Source organism: Sminthopsis crassicaudata, chromosome 1, assembly GCF_048593235.1.
Source record: "Sminthopsis crassicaudata isolate SCR6 chromosome 1, ASM4859323v1, whole genome shotgun sequence".
Taxonomy (NCBI): domain Eukaryota; kingdom Metazoa; phylum Chordata; class Mammalia; order Dasyuromorphia; family Dasyuridae; genus Sminthopsis; species Sminthopsis crassicaudata.
The window spans coordinates 8,637,355-8,652,565 of NC_133617.1; the positions used below are offsets into that span (position 1 = coordinate 8,637,355).

The 15,211-nt window shown below is 56.0% G+C and overlaps 1 protein-coding gene across 2 annotated transcripts; it reads left to right on the forward strand.

The window, feature by feature from the left end:
* Positions 1–4,534: 4,534 nt before the first annotated feature.
* On the forward strand, positions 4,535–13,917 carry SLC7A4 (solute carrier family 7 member 4). 2 transcript variants are annotated; one of them, XM_074292079.1, is made up of 5 exons: positions 4,535–4,556; positions 7,350–8,395; positions 9,553–10,199; positions 12,387–12,495; positions 13,269–13,917. In XM_074292079.1, exons 2-5 carry the CDS (start codon positions 7,414–7,416, stop codon positions 13,460–13,462), a joined length of 1,932 nt encoding a protein of 643 aa, XP_074148180.1. In that variant the 5' UTR covers positions 4,535–4,556; positions 7,350–7,413; the 3' UTR covers positions 13,463–13,917. The 2 variants fall into 2 exon arrangements, with proteins under 2 accessions (XP_074148180.1, XP_074148170.1); XM_074292069.1 differs by having other exon boundaries at positions 12,387–12,491.
* Positions 13,918–15,211: the final 1,294 nt, after the last annotated feature.

Here is a 15,211-nt window from a genome sequence, read left to right on the forward strand (position 1 = left end):
GTGGCTAGAGCACAAGCATTGAAGTCAGGAGGACCCGAGTTCAAATCTGGCCTCAGACACTTAACACTTCATGGGTGTGTGACCCGGGCAAATCACTTAACTCGAATTTCCCCAGCAAAAAAAAATTATTATGGTAACAAGGAAGATCAAAATACACACTCAGAAGATGATAACAAAGTCAAAGCTCCTACATCCAAATATTCCGAGAGAAGTAAAAAATGAGCCTGGAATCAGGTCCAAGGGACTGAATCAAGACCCTTAAGGTCTGGCACCGCTGTTCATAAAAGACTTTTCTAAATTAGATCACCAATCATGCGGTTAGACAATTCCACCTCATAGCCAGACTCAGGAGTAATCAGGTGGGAAACAAAGAAACAGAGCTGGTAAACTGAGTCAGAAGACTCCAACCATGAACAGAGGCTAAGGTTGTCCTCCCAGCTTTTGCTCAGATTAGATGTCCACCTGTGACAGTTCAGAAAGGCATCCCTCTGAATAATTTATGGCTTTCCTTCCCCAGTGGAACAGAAAGGGACCCTAGACAAGACATGAGTCTATTTTACCTATTTACCAATTTTTTTTTCTTTTTCACTCTCTTCTTTTAGAATGAGCTAAATTCTTGGAATTATCCCCAATGTCTTAGGAATTTTTTTTCCTTGCAAGCTTAAAATGATTAATTGCCAAACTCTTTAATTGTTCCTCTTATAACCTTGAGAATCTGTTAAGATGTTATTTTAATGGGTCTATCATTTTAATTAGCTAACTATTTCTGTAGCCCCAGCTTGGCCAGAAGTAGGGTCCACAGGAATAAAGTCAGGCTCTTCCCTTTTTAATATTTTTTCCCCCCTGAGGCTGGGGTTAAGTGACTTGCCCAGGGTCACACAGCTAGGAAGTGTTAAGTGTCTGAGATCAGATTCGAACTCCAGTCCTCCTGAATTCAAGGCTGGTGCTCTATCCACTTCACCACCTAGCTGCCCCTCTTTTTAATTTATAAGTAAATTATATATATATATATATGTAAAGTAAATCATAGATATTTGTTTAATTTAATTTTAAAGTCAAGGATGTCATGCAATATTTCCCAGCGTAGTAACTACAGTGCAGAAGTTTTTTCTTGCTGGCTGCATTTTAAATATTTCCAGGTAACAAAATCTAGCTCAAGGGCCAGACATGACACAGTTGTTCTACATTGAGATGCAGACACAAAATGACATGAAAGAGAACTGTCCCATCTTTGCCACAAGCCAGAAAATGTCTATTCCCATAGCGCCTCCCCTCTGGCATCCCAAGGAGGGTGAAAAGGTGGCAAAGGTTCCCTAGTTAGGAGGAAACTGTGCCAAAATTGCCCAAAAAAACCCAAGACCAGTGTCCCTAGTCAAGTAAAGTTTGCTGATGTGGAGCTCCTAACAACCGGACGAGCTTTCCTAGGTGCTTGGGACCTCTATAGGACAGCTATAGGACAGAGGGGGGAAAGAATAGGGGCTAACCTTGACAAGGATTCTTTCCAAGTTGGGCCACCAACAGTTGGGGTTCAAAGGATCCCCCAAAAGTTTGGAGGTGTCTCAAAAGAATTTGCGGGCTTGGATCCATCTCCAAGTCCTATAATGGTAATGTCGATTACAGCAGGCTAAGTTCCAGAATTATTTAGCAAAGAGCCAGAAGCACGAAGATGAATTTATAGCAAAAAGTTAGAGAGACGAGGTGCTCCGTGTCACCTGTGGCTGATTTTATGCCTCACAGGCAGACTGGAGGAGCAGTATAGTGTGTACCTCGTGATTGTCTCAGAGAGCCTGCTATTGCTGAGCAGCAGATCGTTATCTGACAGGCAGCAGGGTTTGTGGAATTACCCCAGAGGCCAGGGGACCTTAGCTATTGCTACATCTCCCCTAGGAAGGCACCCTATCGCTCGCACTGTATTTCTTTATGGACGGTTTGTGTACGGTTGACACAGCTCATTGCACCGAGAAACGTGAACAGGGGCTGGTTAGTCCGGATTCCTAAGGAACGCTGCATCGGGAGCCTGGAAGCACCTGCTTCACCTCTGCACTGGGCTAGCCCACAAAGTGATATGCAACAAGAGGAGGTGCTCAGGTATCACCCCAGTCAGGAGGGTCAGCCCGAGACACTCACTACCTGTGAGAAATCACTTCACTTTTGGCTGCCTGCCTCAGTTTCCTTATCTGAAAAATGAAGGGAATAATAATGATAACACCTCCCTCCCAGGGTTGTTGTCCGGATCAGATGAGATGTTTGGAAGGAGCTTAGTCACAATTTGTTGTGCTTGTTAAGTACTTTCGGTTGTGTCTGACTGTGACCTCATCTCTGGTTTTCTTGGCACAGATACTGGAGGGCTTGGCCATTTCTTTCCCCAGCTCACTTTACAGATGAGGAAACTGAGGCACACAGGGGCAGTGGCTTGCCCAGGGTTATACAGCTAGTATGAGGCTGGATTTGAACTTGGGAAGGTGAGGCTTCCTGATTCTGGGCCCCATGTTCTATCCACCGCACCACCTAGCCACCCCTGGAATATAGTAGGTGCTTAATAAATGTCCATTGACTGTTGGTTGATTGGCTTATGATCCCTTGACATCCCTTCGCATCCAAAACCCTTCATAACCTGCCCCACTTCCAGGTCTGTGACACCTTCTTGCTCCCACCATGCTTTGCAGTTTATGGATATGAGCCACAGCAGCCATGAGACACTCCATCTCCGGCCCCTAGGCTTTTTTTCTGATGGTGCTCCCTCTCCCTCCTCATCTCCATCCCCTAGATCCCCGGACTTCCTTGGGATCCCAGCTAAATCCCTCCATTCTACAGCAGCCTTCCCTCTGTGCCTTATCCCCAACTCCTATTTCCATGTCTCTGCTTTCTTTGGGTCAACCCAGGGGGATTGGCACAGTGCTGGACCGGAGGTACTTCATAAATGTTTGTTGACTGACTGACGGACTGATCATGTCGCTCTCCTGCTGAAGAGACTTCAGTGGCTCCCTATTGCACCTGTTGCATCCATAGTTAAATGCAAGCTTCTTCTCCTTCTCCTTCTCCTCCTCCTCCTCCTCCTCCTCCTCCTCCTCCTCCTCCTCCTCCTCCTCCTCCTCCTCCTCCTTCTTCTTCTTTTTTTTTTTCTGAGACAATTGGAGTTAAGTGACTTACCCAGGGTCACACAGCTAGGAAGTGTTAAGTGTCTGAGGCCAGATTTGAACTCAGGTCCTCCTGACTTCAGGGCCGGCAAGCTTCCTTTTTAGGTATTTAAATTCCCGACTCATCTTGGGCTAATCTTTCTTATTTTAAAATTCAATATTATTTTATCCTGAATTCAAATTCTTTCCCTTTCCTTCTTTCTGGCGAGAGGGCAAGAGAAACAGTACCTGTTAGAAAGGTGTATATTCAGGCAAAATAAATTTCCCCATTCACCAAGCGCGAAAGAAAAAGAAAAAAACAAACCATTGTCCATCCTGCGCAATCTATCCTTCCTTCCATGGTGCTTTCATCTCCCTGCCTCAATGGACTTTTAGGTCCAAACTGTCATGCTGCTTCAGTTGGACAACTCACCTCTGACCTCTGCACCTTTGCCTGGGCTGTGCCCCCCTCTTCTCCAGGTATTTGTCTCTCCCTAAAGCAGGGCGAGCCCCACTCTCTGTAGCTGCATTCCCAGGGCCTCCCCGCCCCCGGCCCCAGTGGGAGCTGCAGTCAGAGCCCACAGCTGACTGGCCGACTGCTTGCTTGGGGCCCCACCTTCTTCTAGGTCTCCTCTCCTAAGCCCTTTGGTCACCCCCACCCGCATTTCCTTTCTGTATATTTTGTGCTGCCCTCCTACATGCCCTGCCCCCCCCCCCCCCCGGGGGGAGCTCTGAGGCCAGGGGCCATTCCCCCTTTGGGTCCTGTCTTAGCGCGGTATCCAGCACTTCCCAGGTGCTGGTGGGGCCTGAACGCTAATGTCGCCTTGAATGGGGGGCAGGGCAGTGAGGACGGTCTCTGAGGGGTCGGAGAGGGTGACAGTCACATCAGCAGGGGACACCGGAGGGGGGGTAGCGGAGGGGGATACGGGAGGGGGGTAGCGGAGGGGGATCCAAGGGAGGGCAACGGGGTAAGGAGGGAGGGGCAGAGAGAGATCAGCGGGGAGTTAGGGTCAGCCTGGAGGGACTGGGGAGGGCGGCACCCCGCCTGAGCTGAGTATCGGCACACGGGCCAGCGGGGAGCGAGGGGGGAGACCCCCGTAGGGGACGCACAGAGCTGGGGCAGCGGGAGGGGGAGGTTAAGGGGCAGTGTGGAGGAGCCGTAGGGTGGGACTAAGGGGCCTGAGGGTCAGTGTGAAGGGAAGGGCGAGCACGGGCGCGGAGGGAGGGGCGGGTGGGTGGTCAGTGGGGAGGTGGGGGCAGGAGCAGAGGCGGGGGGGGCAGGAGCAGATGCGGGGGGGGGCAGGAGCAGATGCGGGGGGGCAGGAGCAGATGGGGGGCAGGGCGCAGTCTCCTCTCTCTCCGCCCTCCCCGCCCGGCGGCGGGGCGGGGCCGAGCGGACTAAGGCGGGGCCACAAGCCGGAGGAGCCGCAGAGGCTGCAGGTGGGTCTCTCGCGCCGGGCCTCTGCGCCCCCTCCCCGTCCCCACCCGCGGCTCGCCGGCTCCCGGCTCCCCGTCCCGCGTCCCCGCCGGTCCCCCCCCCCGCCCGGAGGCGGCGGCAGGATCTCCGGGGCGCAGGGCGGGGCGCGGCGGCGGCGGCGGGGGCCTGGAGAAGTAGGTCCGGGAGCGGGCGGAGCGCTCTGGGAGCTGGCTGTGGTGCTGAGCGGCGGGGCGGGCGGAGCGCAGCACACCCCGCGGGAGGCTGGGGGTCAGGGGGCCTCTCCTCCCCGGCCAGTCGGGAGAGTGCCGAGCGCTCGGGGCGGGGCGGGCGGTCGGGATTTGGGGCTCCGCGGCCCCTCCCGCCCCGGCCTCTGGAGCGGCCCGGCGCGCGCCCAGCTTCCCCGGCTGCAGCGGGGGCACCGACTCCCGGAGAGCGAGGGGGGGGGGGAGGCCCGTCCCTCGGGGGCGCCCCGGCCTTCCCGCCGCCGCCTCCATTTTGGTCTCCCGGAGAGAAGCCATCCCCGGGGCTGCTTTCTTTTTGGTCCGCCTCCACCCTCCCTGCTCCGCTCCGGCTTTTCTCCCCCCCCCAGCGCCCCCCCCCCCCCCCCCCCCGCGCTTCTCCACTCCCCAAGCTGCTAAACTTAGCGGGGTCTGCCGGGCCGGGGCCGGGGAGAGGACGCGGCCCCCCAAGGCTGCCTTCCCTCCGCTCCGCCCCCCCAGCCGTCCGCGCCCGGGGAAGGGGACCGGGGCCCTGATCGGAGCCCGAAGGCGGCCTGGGGGGGGGGGCAGAGGAGCAGAGCAGAAGGAAGGGGGGGAGCGGCGCAACTAGCCCCGGGAGGGGAGGGGAGGGCGGGCAGCGAGTGCGCTCCCGGGGAAGGTTGAGGGGGGGCCTAGGAAGGCAGGAGCGCGGAGGGCAGGGCTGGCGGCCAGGGGAGGGAGGGCTGGGCAGGGCCGGGCCAAACCTGCGGCGGAGGCGGCGGTCCCCGACAGGAAGCACAGATGGCAGCCGGCAGCGCGGAGGCGGAGGCCGGACCCGCTCCTTGGAGAAGGGGGCGCTTTTAGCTTCTGCCTCCCCAGTCCTGCTGGAACGTGGCGCGGGCGAGGGCTCAGGGTTCTGGCCGGCTCCGCTGCTCCCGACCGGGGAGAGGCCTCCGGGTCCTCCCCCCAGCCCCGGCCGGGAGAAGCGCGCCCAGAGATCCCTCTCCCGCCCCAGGGGAAGAAATGGGGGGCTGCCCCCCCAGTGACCCGTCTGGGCCCGCCCCGAGACAGGGAGATCCGACCTGGACAGAAACCGCTCAAGAAAATGGATCTGGGAGGGATGCCGGCTTGTCCACGTGTGGCTGGAAAGCAGAGCCGGGGGCAGGATGGGGGCAGAGCCGGGGCAGGATGGGGGCAGAGCCGGGGCAGGATGGGAGCAGAGCCGGGGCAGGATGGGGGCAGAGCCGGGGCAGGATGGGGGCAGAGCCGGGGCAGGATGGGGGCAGAGCCGGGGCAGGATGGGAGCAGAGCCGGGGCAGGATAGACTGGGCGCGGCTCAGGCGGGCTTGGGGCTCCCCCTCCGTCCTCATCCCCTTTCTTCCTCTCAGCTCTCCCCCTCCCTTCTGGGGGGCAGCCCACGCTTCTCTGGGGCCCTTTCCGCAGTCCGGAGCGGCTCCGGCTTGGGAGGGGGAGGGCACGCTCTCCTTGTGGCTCGGAAAGCCGGTCACGGGGGCTGGGGCACAAAGGGGGAGAATGCAAAAGCCCCTTCTCTCCCCAAGGGCCTGAGCCAGGGTTCGCAGGGGGGAGACAGCCGGGCACACGGAGGGAGCGGACACTCGGACGGAGAGGCGCACAGTCTCTGTGTCCCCACACACAGCATGTCCGGGCACTCGGACGCGCCTCTGCAGCCTGCCCACCCCTCTCTACGCGCAGGGGCCTCCTGCGAACCCAGCAGCGCTTTCAGGGATGTGTGTGCTCCGTGGGTGGTGGGTTAGTCCTGTCCCATCTGCCCCACGGGGGCTTTCTCGGCAGACGCTGGAGGACTTTGCCATTTCCTTCTCTGTTTTATCTATGGGGACACTGAGATCAGTAGGGTGAAGCTCTGTCTCCCTGTCTCTGTCTCTATCTCTATCCCTTTCTCTCCCTGTCTCTGTCTCTTTCCTCCTCCTTCTCCTCTCCCTCCTCCTCCTCTTCTCCCTCCTCCTCTCCCTCCTCCTCTCCCTCCTCCTCTCCCTCCTCCTCCTCCTTTTTCTCCTCCTCCTCCTCTCCCTCCTCCTCCTCCTCCTCCTCCTCCTCCTTTTTCTCCTCCTCCTCCTCTCCCTCCTCCTCCTCCTCCTCCTCCTCCTCCTTTTTCTCCTCCTCCTCCTCCTCCTCTCCCTCCTCCTCCTCTTCCTCCTCCTCCTCTCCCTCCTCCTCTCCCTCCTTCTTCACCTCTTCCTCCTCCTCCTCCTCCTCCTCTCCCTCCTCCTCCTCCTCCTCCTCTCCCTCCTCCTTCACCTCCTCCTCCTCCTCCTCCTCTCCCTCCTTCTCCTCCTCCTCTGCCTCCTCCTCCTCCTCCTCCTCCTCCTCCTCCTCCTCCTCCTCCTCCTCCTCCTCCTCCTCCTCCTCTCTTCTCCTCCTTCTCCTCCTCCTCCTCCTCCTCCCTCTCTCCCTCTCTGCCCCTGGGGGCAGGCTCCATGGTTTTTCCCCACCTCACAGCCAGGTACTTAGCCCAGTGCATGGAAGGGTCAGCCTTGGTGAGAACCCGCGACTCTTCCACGGGGGGAGGGGGTTCTGGGGCTGAGGTTCTGGAGCTCAGACTCTCCCTATCTTTTGCAGACCGGTGCCGGCCCCGCCCCTCCTCCGTCCGCCGCCGCTCGCCTTGGCCCAGCCGCTCCTCGGCATGGCGTGGGGGCTGCCCAGTGCCGCCAGCCTGGCGCGTCTCTGCCAGAAGCTGAACCGGCTGAAGTCCCTGGAGGACACCACGATGGAGACGTCCCTGAGGCGCTGCCTGTCCACGCTGGACCTGGCGCTGCTGGGCATCGGCGGCATGGTGGGCTCGGGGCTCTACGTGCTCACGGGCACGGTGGCCAAGGAGCTGGCGGGCCCGGCGGTGCTGATCTCCTTCGCCATAGCCGCCGTGGCCTCGCTGCTGGCCGCCCTGTGCTACGCCGAGTTCGGGGCCCGCGTGCCCCGCACGGGCTCGGCCTACATGTTCACCTACGTGTCCATGGGCGAGCTCTGGGCCTTCCTCATCGGCTGGAACGTGCTCCTGGAGTACATGATCGGGGGCGCCGCCGTGGCCCGGGCCTGGAGCGGCTACCTGGACTCCATCTTCAGCCACCGCATCCGGAACTTCACGGAGAGCCACGTGGGGCAGTGGCAGGTGCCCTTCCTGGCCCACTACCCGGACTTCCTGGCCGCGGGCATCCTGCTGGTCGCCTCCGCCTTCGTGTCCTGCGGCGCCCGCGTCTCCTCCTGGCTCAACCACATCTTCTCCGCCCTCAGCCTGGGGGTCATCATCTTCATCGTCGTCCTGGGCTTCGTGCTGGCGCAGACCAAGAACTGGAGTGCACAGGAGGGTGGCTTTGCCCCCTTTGGCGTCTCGGGCATCCTGGCGGGCACCGCCACCTGCTTCTATGCCTTCGTGGGCTTTGACGTCATTGCGGCCTCCAGCGAAGAGGCCAGGAACCCTAAGCGGGCGGTGCCCATGGCCATCGCCATCTCCCTGGGCCTGGCAGCCGGGGCCTACATCCTGGTGTCCATGGTGCTGACGCTGATGGTGCCCTGGCACAGCCTGGACCCCGAGTCGGCCCTGGCCGACGCCTTCTACCGGCGGGGCTACGGCTGGGCCGGCTTCATCGTGGCCGCGGGATCCATCTGTGGTGAGTGGCGGGGGCAGGGGGGTCGCTTCCCTCAGGAGCTCAGTCACCCTGTCGGGGCGGGGCTCACCAGCCCGAGAGCTTTGTCAGCAACGCCACCTGCCCGCCCTCCCCAGAGAGCAGTGGTGGCCTGGCCAGGTGGTCTGGGTCGGGGTGAGCTGTGCCATGGTAACAGATCCAGGGAGGCACGCTCAGGCTCTGGGTTTGAGCAGACCTGGTTCACTGCTGGGGGGGGCTATTCAACCTCTCTGGGCCTCAGTTACCTCATCTGCCAAATGGGACAACAAGAATACTTGTCTCCGTGGTCATAGGGAGGGTTAAATAAACAAGCAGAGGTCAGGCTCGATCTTTTACAGCTATGAATTAAACCAAGAAGGAAGAGGTAATTTTAACAGGTGGAATAGACAATTTCAAATACATAAAAGCAAAAAAAAAAAAAAATGCTTTTAGATGAGTAAAATCAATATAGCAGCAATACAAAGAGCAGCCGCAGAATGGGAAGAAAAGTATCTTTTTTTTTTTTTGCTGAGGCAGTTGGGGCTAAGTGACTTGCCCAGGGTGACACAGGTAGGAAGTGTTAAGTGTCTGAGGCCAGATTTGCACTCAGGTCCTCCTGATTTTAGGGCTGGGGCTCTATCCACGGCGCCCCTGGCTGACCTTCCAACAACAAGTCTAACAAAAGCCTGCTTTGCTCTGTTGGGAACGACACAAACATTTAAGCTAGAGCCGGCTCGCAGGTTCTAGCACAGGATCACTGGGCATCTTGTCCAGTCCCGTCATTTGGCAGACGGAGAGTCGAGGCCCAGACAGGCTGAGTAGGGGCCGCTTCCCCAGTGGGGGTCCTCCTGGGCTGACCTCTTTCATGAGAGCCTCAGATTGCTGCGGGCTGAGAGTCGCAGTCGTAGTCAGGAAGACAGCCTCAGTTTTCCTATCTGTAAAATGGGGGTGATAATAGCACTTATCTTTGGGTTCTTGTGGAGAGCCAATTAACACAGGAGGGTGTGTGGGTGTGTGAGATCATTACCAGCACTGGTGGAAGACAGGGTTGGGGAGCAGCCCCAGGAGCTCCCCAGAGACCTGAGCTGGGCCTTTCCCAGGGCCCTCCAGCCCCCTGGCCTTGCCTCTGAGTTCCCCCTCCCCCTCCCCACTCTCTCTCCCAGCCATGAACACCGTTCTGCTCAGCAACCTCTTCTCCCTGCCGAGGATCGTCTACGCCATGGCCGCCGATGGACTCTTCTTCAAGGTGTTTGCCCGCGTGCACCCCAAGACCCAGGTGCCGGTCATCGCCATAGTCGTGTTCGGGAGCCTCATGGCGCTGCTAGCCCTGATCCTGGATCTGGAGGCCCTGGTCCAGTTCTTGTCTATCGGGACGCTGCTGGCCTACACCTTTGTGGCCGCCAGCATCATCATCCTTCGCTTCCAGAGAGCCCCGACCCCCAGCTCGCCCCCAGCCGCATCCAGCCCAGGCCCGCCCTCCAAGCAGTACGAGTCCTTCTCTGACAGGCTGCAGCTGGTGGGGGTCACGCAGGCTGAGGTCGCCGAGCCGGGCCAGCTCAAACCGGCCTGGAGACCCTATCTGTCCTTCCTGATCGGCCACGGTGGCTCGGGGGCAGCTGTCACCTGGGCCCTAGGGGGCCTCATGGTGTCCGCCATTGGGCTCAGCTGCGTGCTTCTCTTTGGGGATTCCCCGCTGCACCTGCCCCGATGGTGCTCCATCTTCCTGCTGGTTCTCTGCAGCCTGGCCTTCCTGTTCAGCCTGCTCCTCCTCGGGGCCCATCAGCAGCAGCCCAGCCAGGACACTTTCCAGGTAACTTCCCTTCCCACCGTGTAACCCACCCTCTCAGGGAGCCTTTCTTCCTCAGCTGCCTCCACCTCCCCTTGCCTTTGCCCTCCCTTTTAACTTCCCTCTTTTCAAGAATCACAGAATTGCCCAATTTAGTGGCATCTCAGTGCTCATTGAGTCACACACACTTGTCAGTATGCACACCAGCTCTATGCAAAGTGGCAGACGTGCAGTTATTAAACACCATCTGTATGCCAAGTACTTTGTGAAGCACTGAGCACACAAAGGCAAAGATTCCCTGCCTTCCAAGGGTTCCCATCCTAATAGGCAAGGCAATATGTAAATAACCAGATATATACACATTGTGGCTTGAAGATCATCTGTAATGGGAAGGTATTAGTAAACAGGGGGCCTAGGGAAGGATGGCTGCAGAAGATGGGATTTGAATTGAGTCTTGAAGGAAGCCAATAGGTGAAAAAGTCAGTAAATAAGCATTTATTAACACATTTGTGTATGCCAGGAAGCTGTGTTAAGTGCTGGGCTGAAGTAGAGAAAGTTATTTGTAGGATAAACTAAAGATAATCACAGAGGAAAGGACTTAAAAGAGGCTGGGGAAGGCTTCTTATAGAAGATGGGATTTTAACTGGGACCTCAAGGAAGCCAGGGAGATCAATTGTCAGAGGAGAGAAAAGGGGGTTTCATAGGGAAGAGATGGTGCAAAGGTGAAATGGACAAGAAAGGTGGCAAAATCAACAAGGCATCTTGCAAAAGGGAAATGGATGGGAAATGAATGTAAACTGTTATTTTTACCTTCTGAATCCAATTCTTCCTGTGCAACAAAAAATTCGGTTCTACACACATATATTGTATCTAAATTATACTGTAATATATTTAACATATATAAGACTGCTTGCCATCTGGGGGAGGGGGTTGGGGGAGGAAGGGAAAAAATCTGAATAGAAGTAAGTGCAAGGGATAATGTTGTAAAAAATTACCCATGCATATGTACAGTCAAAAAATGTTATAATTATAAAATAAAATTAAAAATTAAAAAAAAAAAGATATTGAAACTGAGACAAGAAAAAAAAAACAAAAAAACAAAAGGGAAATGGACAAGAGAATCTGGGGGAGGAAATGCTATAAAGGTGAAATGGATAAAGGTGAAATGGACAAGAAAGGCTGCAGATAAGGCATCTTGCAAGGATGAAATAGATAAGAAAAGCAAGGATGAAATAGATAAGAAAAGCTGCAAAGATGAAATCAACAGAGATGCTGAAAAGATGAAATGGATAAGAAAGGTGACAGAGGTGAAATAGACAAGGCATCTTGCAAAGGTGAAATGAACAAGAGAGGTGGCAGAGGCTGAAATAAACAAGGCTTCTTACAAAGCTGAAATGGATAAGAGAATCTGGAGGGGGGTGGAAATGCTACAAAGGTAAAATTGACAAGTTATGATGCCAAGGTGAAATGGACAAGAGCTATGGTAGAAGTGAAATGGATAGGCCTTGGCAACAGTGTGGATGTATGTGTGGAGGGAAATGGACTGGGAGTTTAGAATGACTCCTGGGTTGGGAGTCTGAGGGAATGGGAGGAGGGGGGTGCCCTTGACAGTAATAGAGAAGGGCAGGACAGGGAGGTTCTGGGAAAGAGAGTGAGTTTGGTTTATTTAGCCCAAGGCTTTTCTGAGAATACTTCATATATAGTTTTTCATTTATTTCCAAGGTGCACTCACACGCTTAGGCACAATACCCCAGTGCCACATAGTGGCACATAAGGTCTGCTTGTAGACTGACTAAATGACTGCTGCAGCACAAATGTTCAGAGTCCGCTACACTCCTCACACTCGCCTCTGGGATCCCTAGAGTCCCCCCAGGACACGCCTGCCACTCACTCTCCTACCATTGCAAGTTCTTTGCTGCCCCCGCTTTGGTCTATATACTTCCAAAGAAAATTGGTTTCAGAGCCAATGATGACACTTCTCACCCTTGGTGAAGGCTGAAGGGGTGGTTTTGAGATGAAAAGTGGTAATGAGGAGCCAGTGCAAGTGAAGGAGAGAAGCTTTGGTTAAGCTGATAACAATCTTGGTAAACCTGAGCCACTCCTTCCTTGGGGAAGGGGGCTGAGCAGATCACCCCCCCCACACCTGCCCATTTCCCCTCTCCCATTCTCTCCTACTCTGCTGTGCTTCAGCCTCATCCTGCTCTCTTCTAGATCCCTTGGGTGCCCCTGACTCCAGCCCTCAGCATCCTTCTGAACATCTGTCTCATGATGAAACTGAGCTATATGACCTGGCTGCGCTTTGCACTCTGGTTGCTGGTAGGTGAGTATCTCGGTGTCATTCTGGGAGCCAACGGGGGCTCTGCAGGGCTGGGAACAGGGTCATCTCCCCACACCACGTGCTTTAATGCAGCAGACAGCGACTGTGGGTCAAGTGCTTTTTGAGGCCCCGGAGAAGCAAAGACAAAAACAAATGTCCCATGGCCTCAAGGGGCTTCCAGTGTATATTCTGTCCCTATCCTATGGTTCGGGCCCTATCCCTTTCAAATAAACCATCATCATTTTACCATCTAGTTGGGGCTCACTTTGAAGGCTCAGGTCGGGGAGGAGGAGGGAGTAGATCATGAAAGTCTTCAAGAAACCTTCCAAGTCTCTCTGTTCTGATTGGGTCCTTCCCTCTGGACCCCAGGCTCCCTAGCAGAATTAGAGGCTCTCTGTTCCTGGCATCCCAAAGGAGAGAGTCTCTAGATTGAGGGGGTGGGGGTGGGGTCTGACCAAGTTGTTTGGACAGTCTGGCTTCCCCTTCTCATAATAATGCAGAACATAAAATGCACAGGATTACAAAGAAAACCCACAATACTGACATAGTTGTTAAATGAGGTTCCCCACGTTCAGACAGAGACTGGGTGGCCCCTTTGCTTGATCATGTAATGTTTGGACCAGAAGCCTCTTCGCTCCCGTGGGGGCACCATGTCCTCTCAAGATTTCTCTTCTGGCTCTCACTGCTTCCCGGTGTGAACCAGCCTCTAGGCCCTCACCGCTGTCCCAGGTGGGCCCAGGTCTCCTGGGGAGATTAACCTTCCTCTCCCCCTGCAGGGCTTGGCGTTTACTTTGGCTATGGAATCAGGCACAGCAAAGAGAACATGCAAGACCCTCCAGGTTCAGGCAGTACCCGCTACGTGGTATTCCCTAGCGGGAGCCTGGAGGGAACAGTGGAGACGGTGCAGCCCCCCAGCCAAGACAGCTCAGGACCTCCCCCCAGCGCCGACAGCCCAGGGAGCAGCAGCTGATGCCCACCACGCTGTTTGGAACGGCCCTCACTGCCAGGGGCTGGCAGGCCCGGCCCCTCCTCCCCCAACCCTTCCACCTCTCTGCCAGCATCTTTGGAGCCTCTTTCTGAGCTGGAAGGAAGAATACTGAGGGAGACAGTGTCCTCGCCTGCCCAGCTTCCCTGCCCTTTCCTGGGGCCCCTACAACAAGCCACTCTGGAAGTGGCCCAGAGCCGTCTGTCTCTAGGATTTGGGGGGGCGGAGGGCCAGAGGGAGCACTCAGAGGGGTGCCCTTGCTCGCAGTGAGTCACCTGGGCTTGCAAGGGCCCAGAAGATGAGGAGGAGTTCTGAGAGTTTGGAAGTGACTGATGATAAGCAGTCAGACAGTTTTCTTTGCTGGTGCTGTACACCACTTAGACAGCTGTCACCCGGCATTGGGCTAAGGGAAAAATATTAATAACGATTCCAACAACCCACACTGTACTTTCTCTCTTTGTTCTCCACAAACGTGGGGATGGAGCCCAGAAAAGGAAAGCTCCAGATCTAGAGGGGCCGTCAGGGCCCAGGTCTGGGATCTCTCTGGAGCCACCCCGAGGTGGCTCCTCATTTCGTGCATGAATAAGTATCACTAAGCACCCACTCTGCCAGGCGCCCTGCGTCAGCCACTGGGGCTCAGCGCTGAAACGACGTCTGCTTCTGGGGGAGCCAGCTTGTCCTTCTGCCCGAGGATGAGTCAGAAAGGCTCCTTCCATGTGGCCCAGCCCACTGCTCCTTCAGCAGCAGGGCCCAAATCAGGCTAAAAACCATCTGGAAGGTTCCTCTTTTGGGTTGGAATAAGACCCCAAACCCCAATCCTGCCCTCCAATAATCACATTCTAATGGGGTCCAATGATCATGCTCTACTGGGGTGGGCGGTGGATAAGTGGGTGTAGAAACTGTCTACAGAGTAAAGATGAGCGCGCGCTCTGTGTGCATGTGCAGTAGCTGTGTGTGTGCACATGGGCATTGTGTGCAGTGTAATACACCTATGCAGTGCACACATGTACAGTGCAGTGTAGCATGTGTGTGCACCTGTACATGTGTGCAAAGTATCTATGTGCACATTGTGTATGTGTGCAATATGCGTGCATGTGTGCACACATTCAATACCTGCACATGCACGTATATTGTGGTGCTATACAGTGCACCTGCATATGTGTGCAGTATCTAGGTGTGCATGCGTGTGCACCTGTACATATGTGCAAAGTACCTATGTGTGCATGGTGTATGTGTGCAGCAGCTATGCGTGTGCATGTATGTGCATGCGGTGTCTGCAAGTATGCATTGTGCACATGTACATGTATATGTGTGTACGTGTGTGTGGCCCAGGATCAGGGAGGCAGGAGAAGGGCTGAGTGTGAGCCCTGGCTCCGTCTCCTTCTAGTCATCAAGTCCCACTCTGAGAAGCCTCAGTTTCCTCCTCTGTGAAATGGAATAACAATGATCCCCCCCCACCCCTTCCTTTTCCGGATTGTGGGCAGAAGGATGCTGGGGCTCTCTGAGCCCGAGTGGATTCTGGCATCTGTCCTGAGGGTTCTCAGATTTCCTCTGACCTCCCGCTGGCCGCCTGTCTCTGCAGGGACGCATGGCAGAGGTTTGGGGCAGGAAGCCTCGCTGAGGCCTTAAGCTGGAGCCCATCTTCCTCCGCCAACTCCTCCCCTCCCTCAGCTCCTCAGCACCACGGAGAGCGCCGCCAGCCTCCCAGTCCCCCAGCTCCAAGCCAGATGTCTT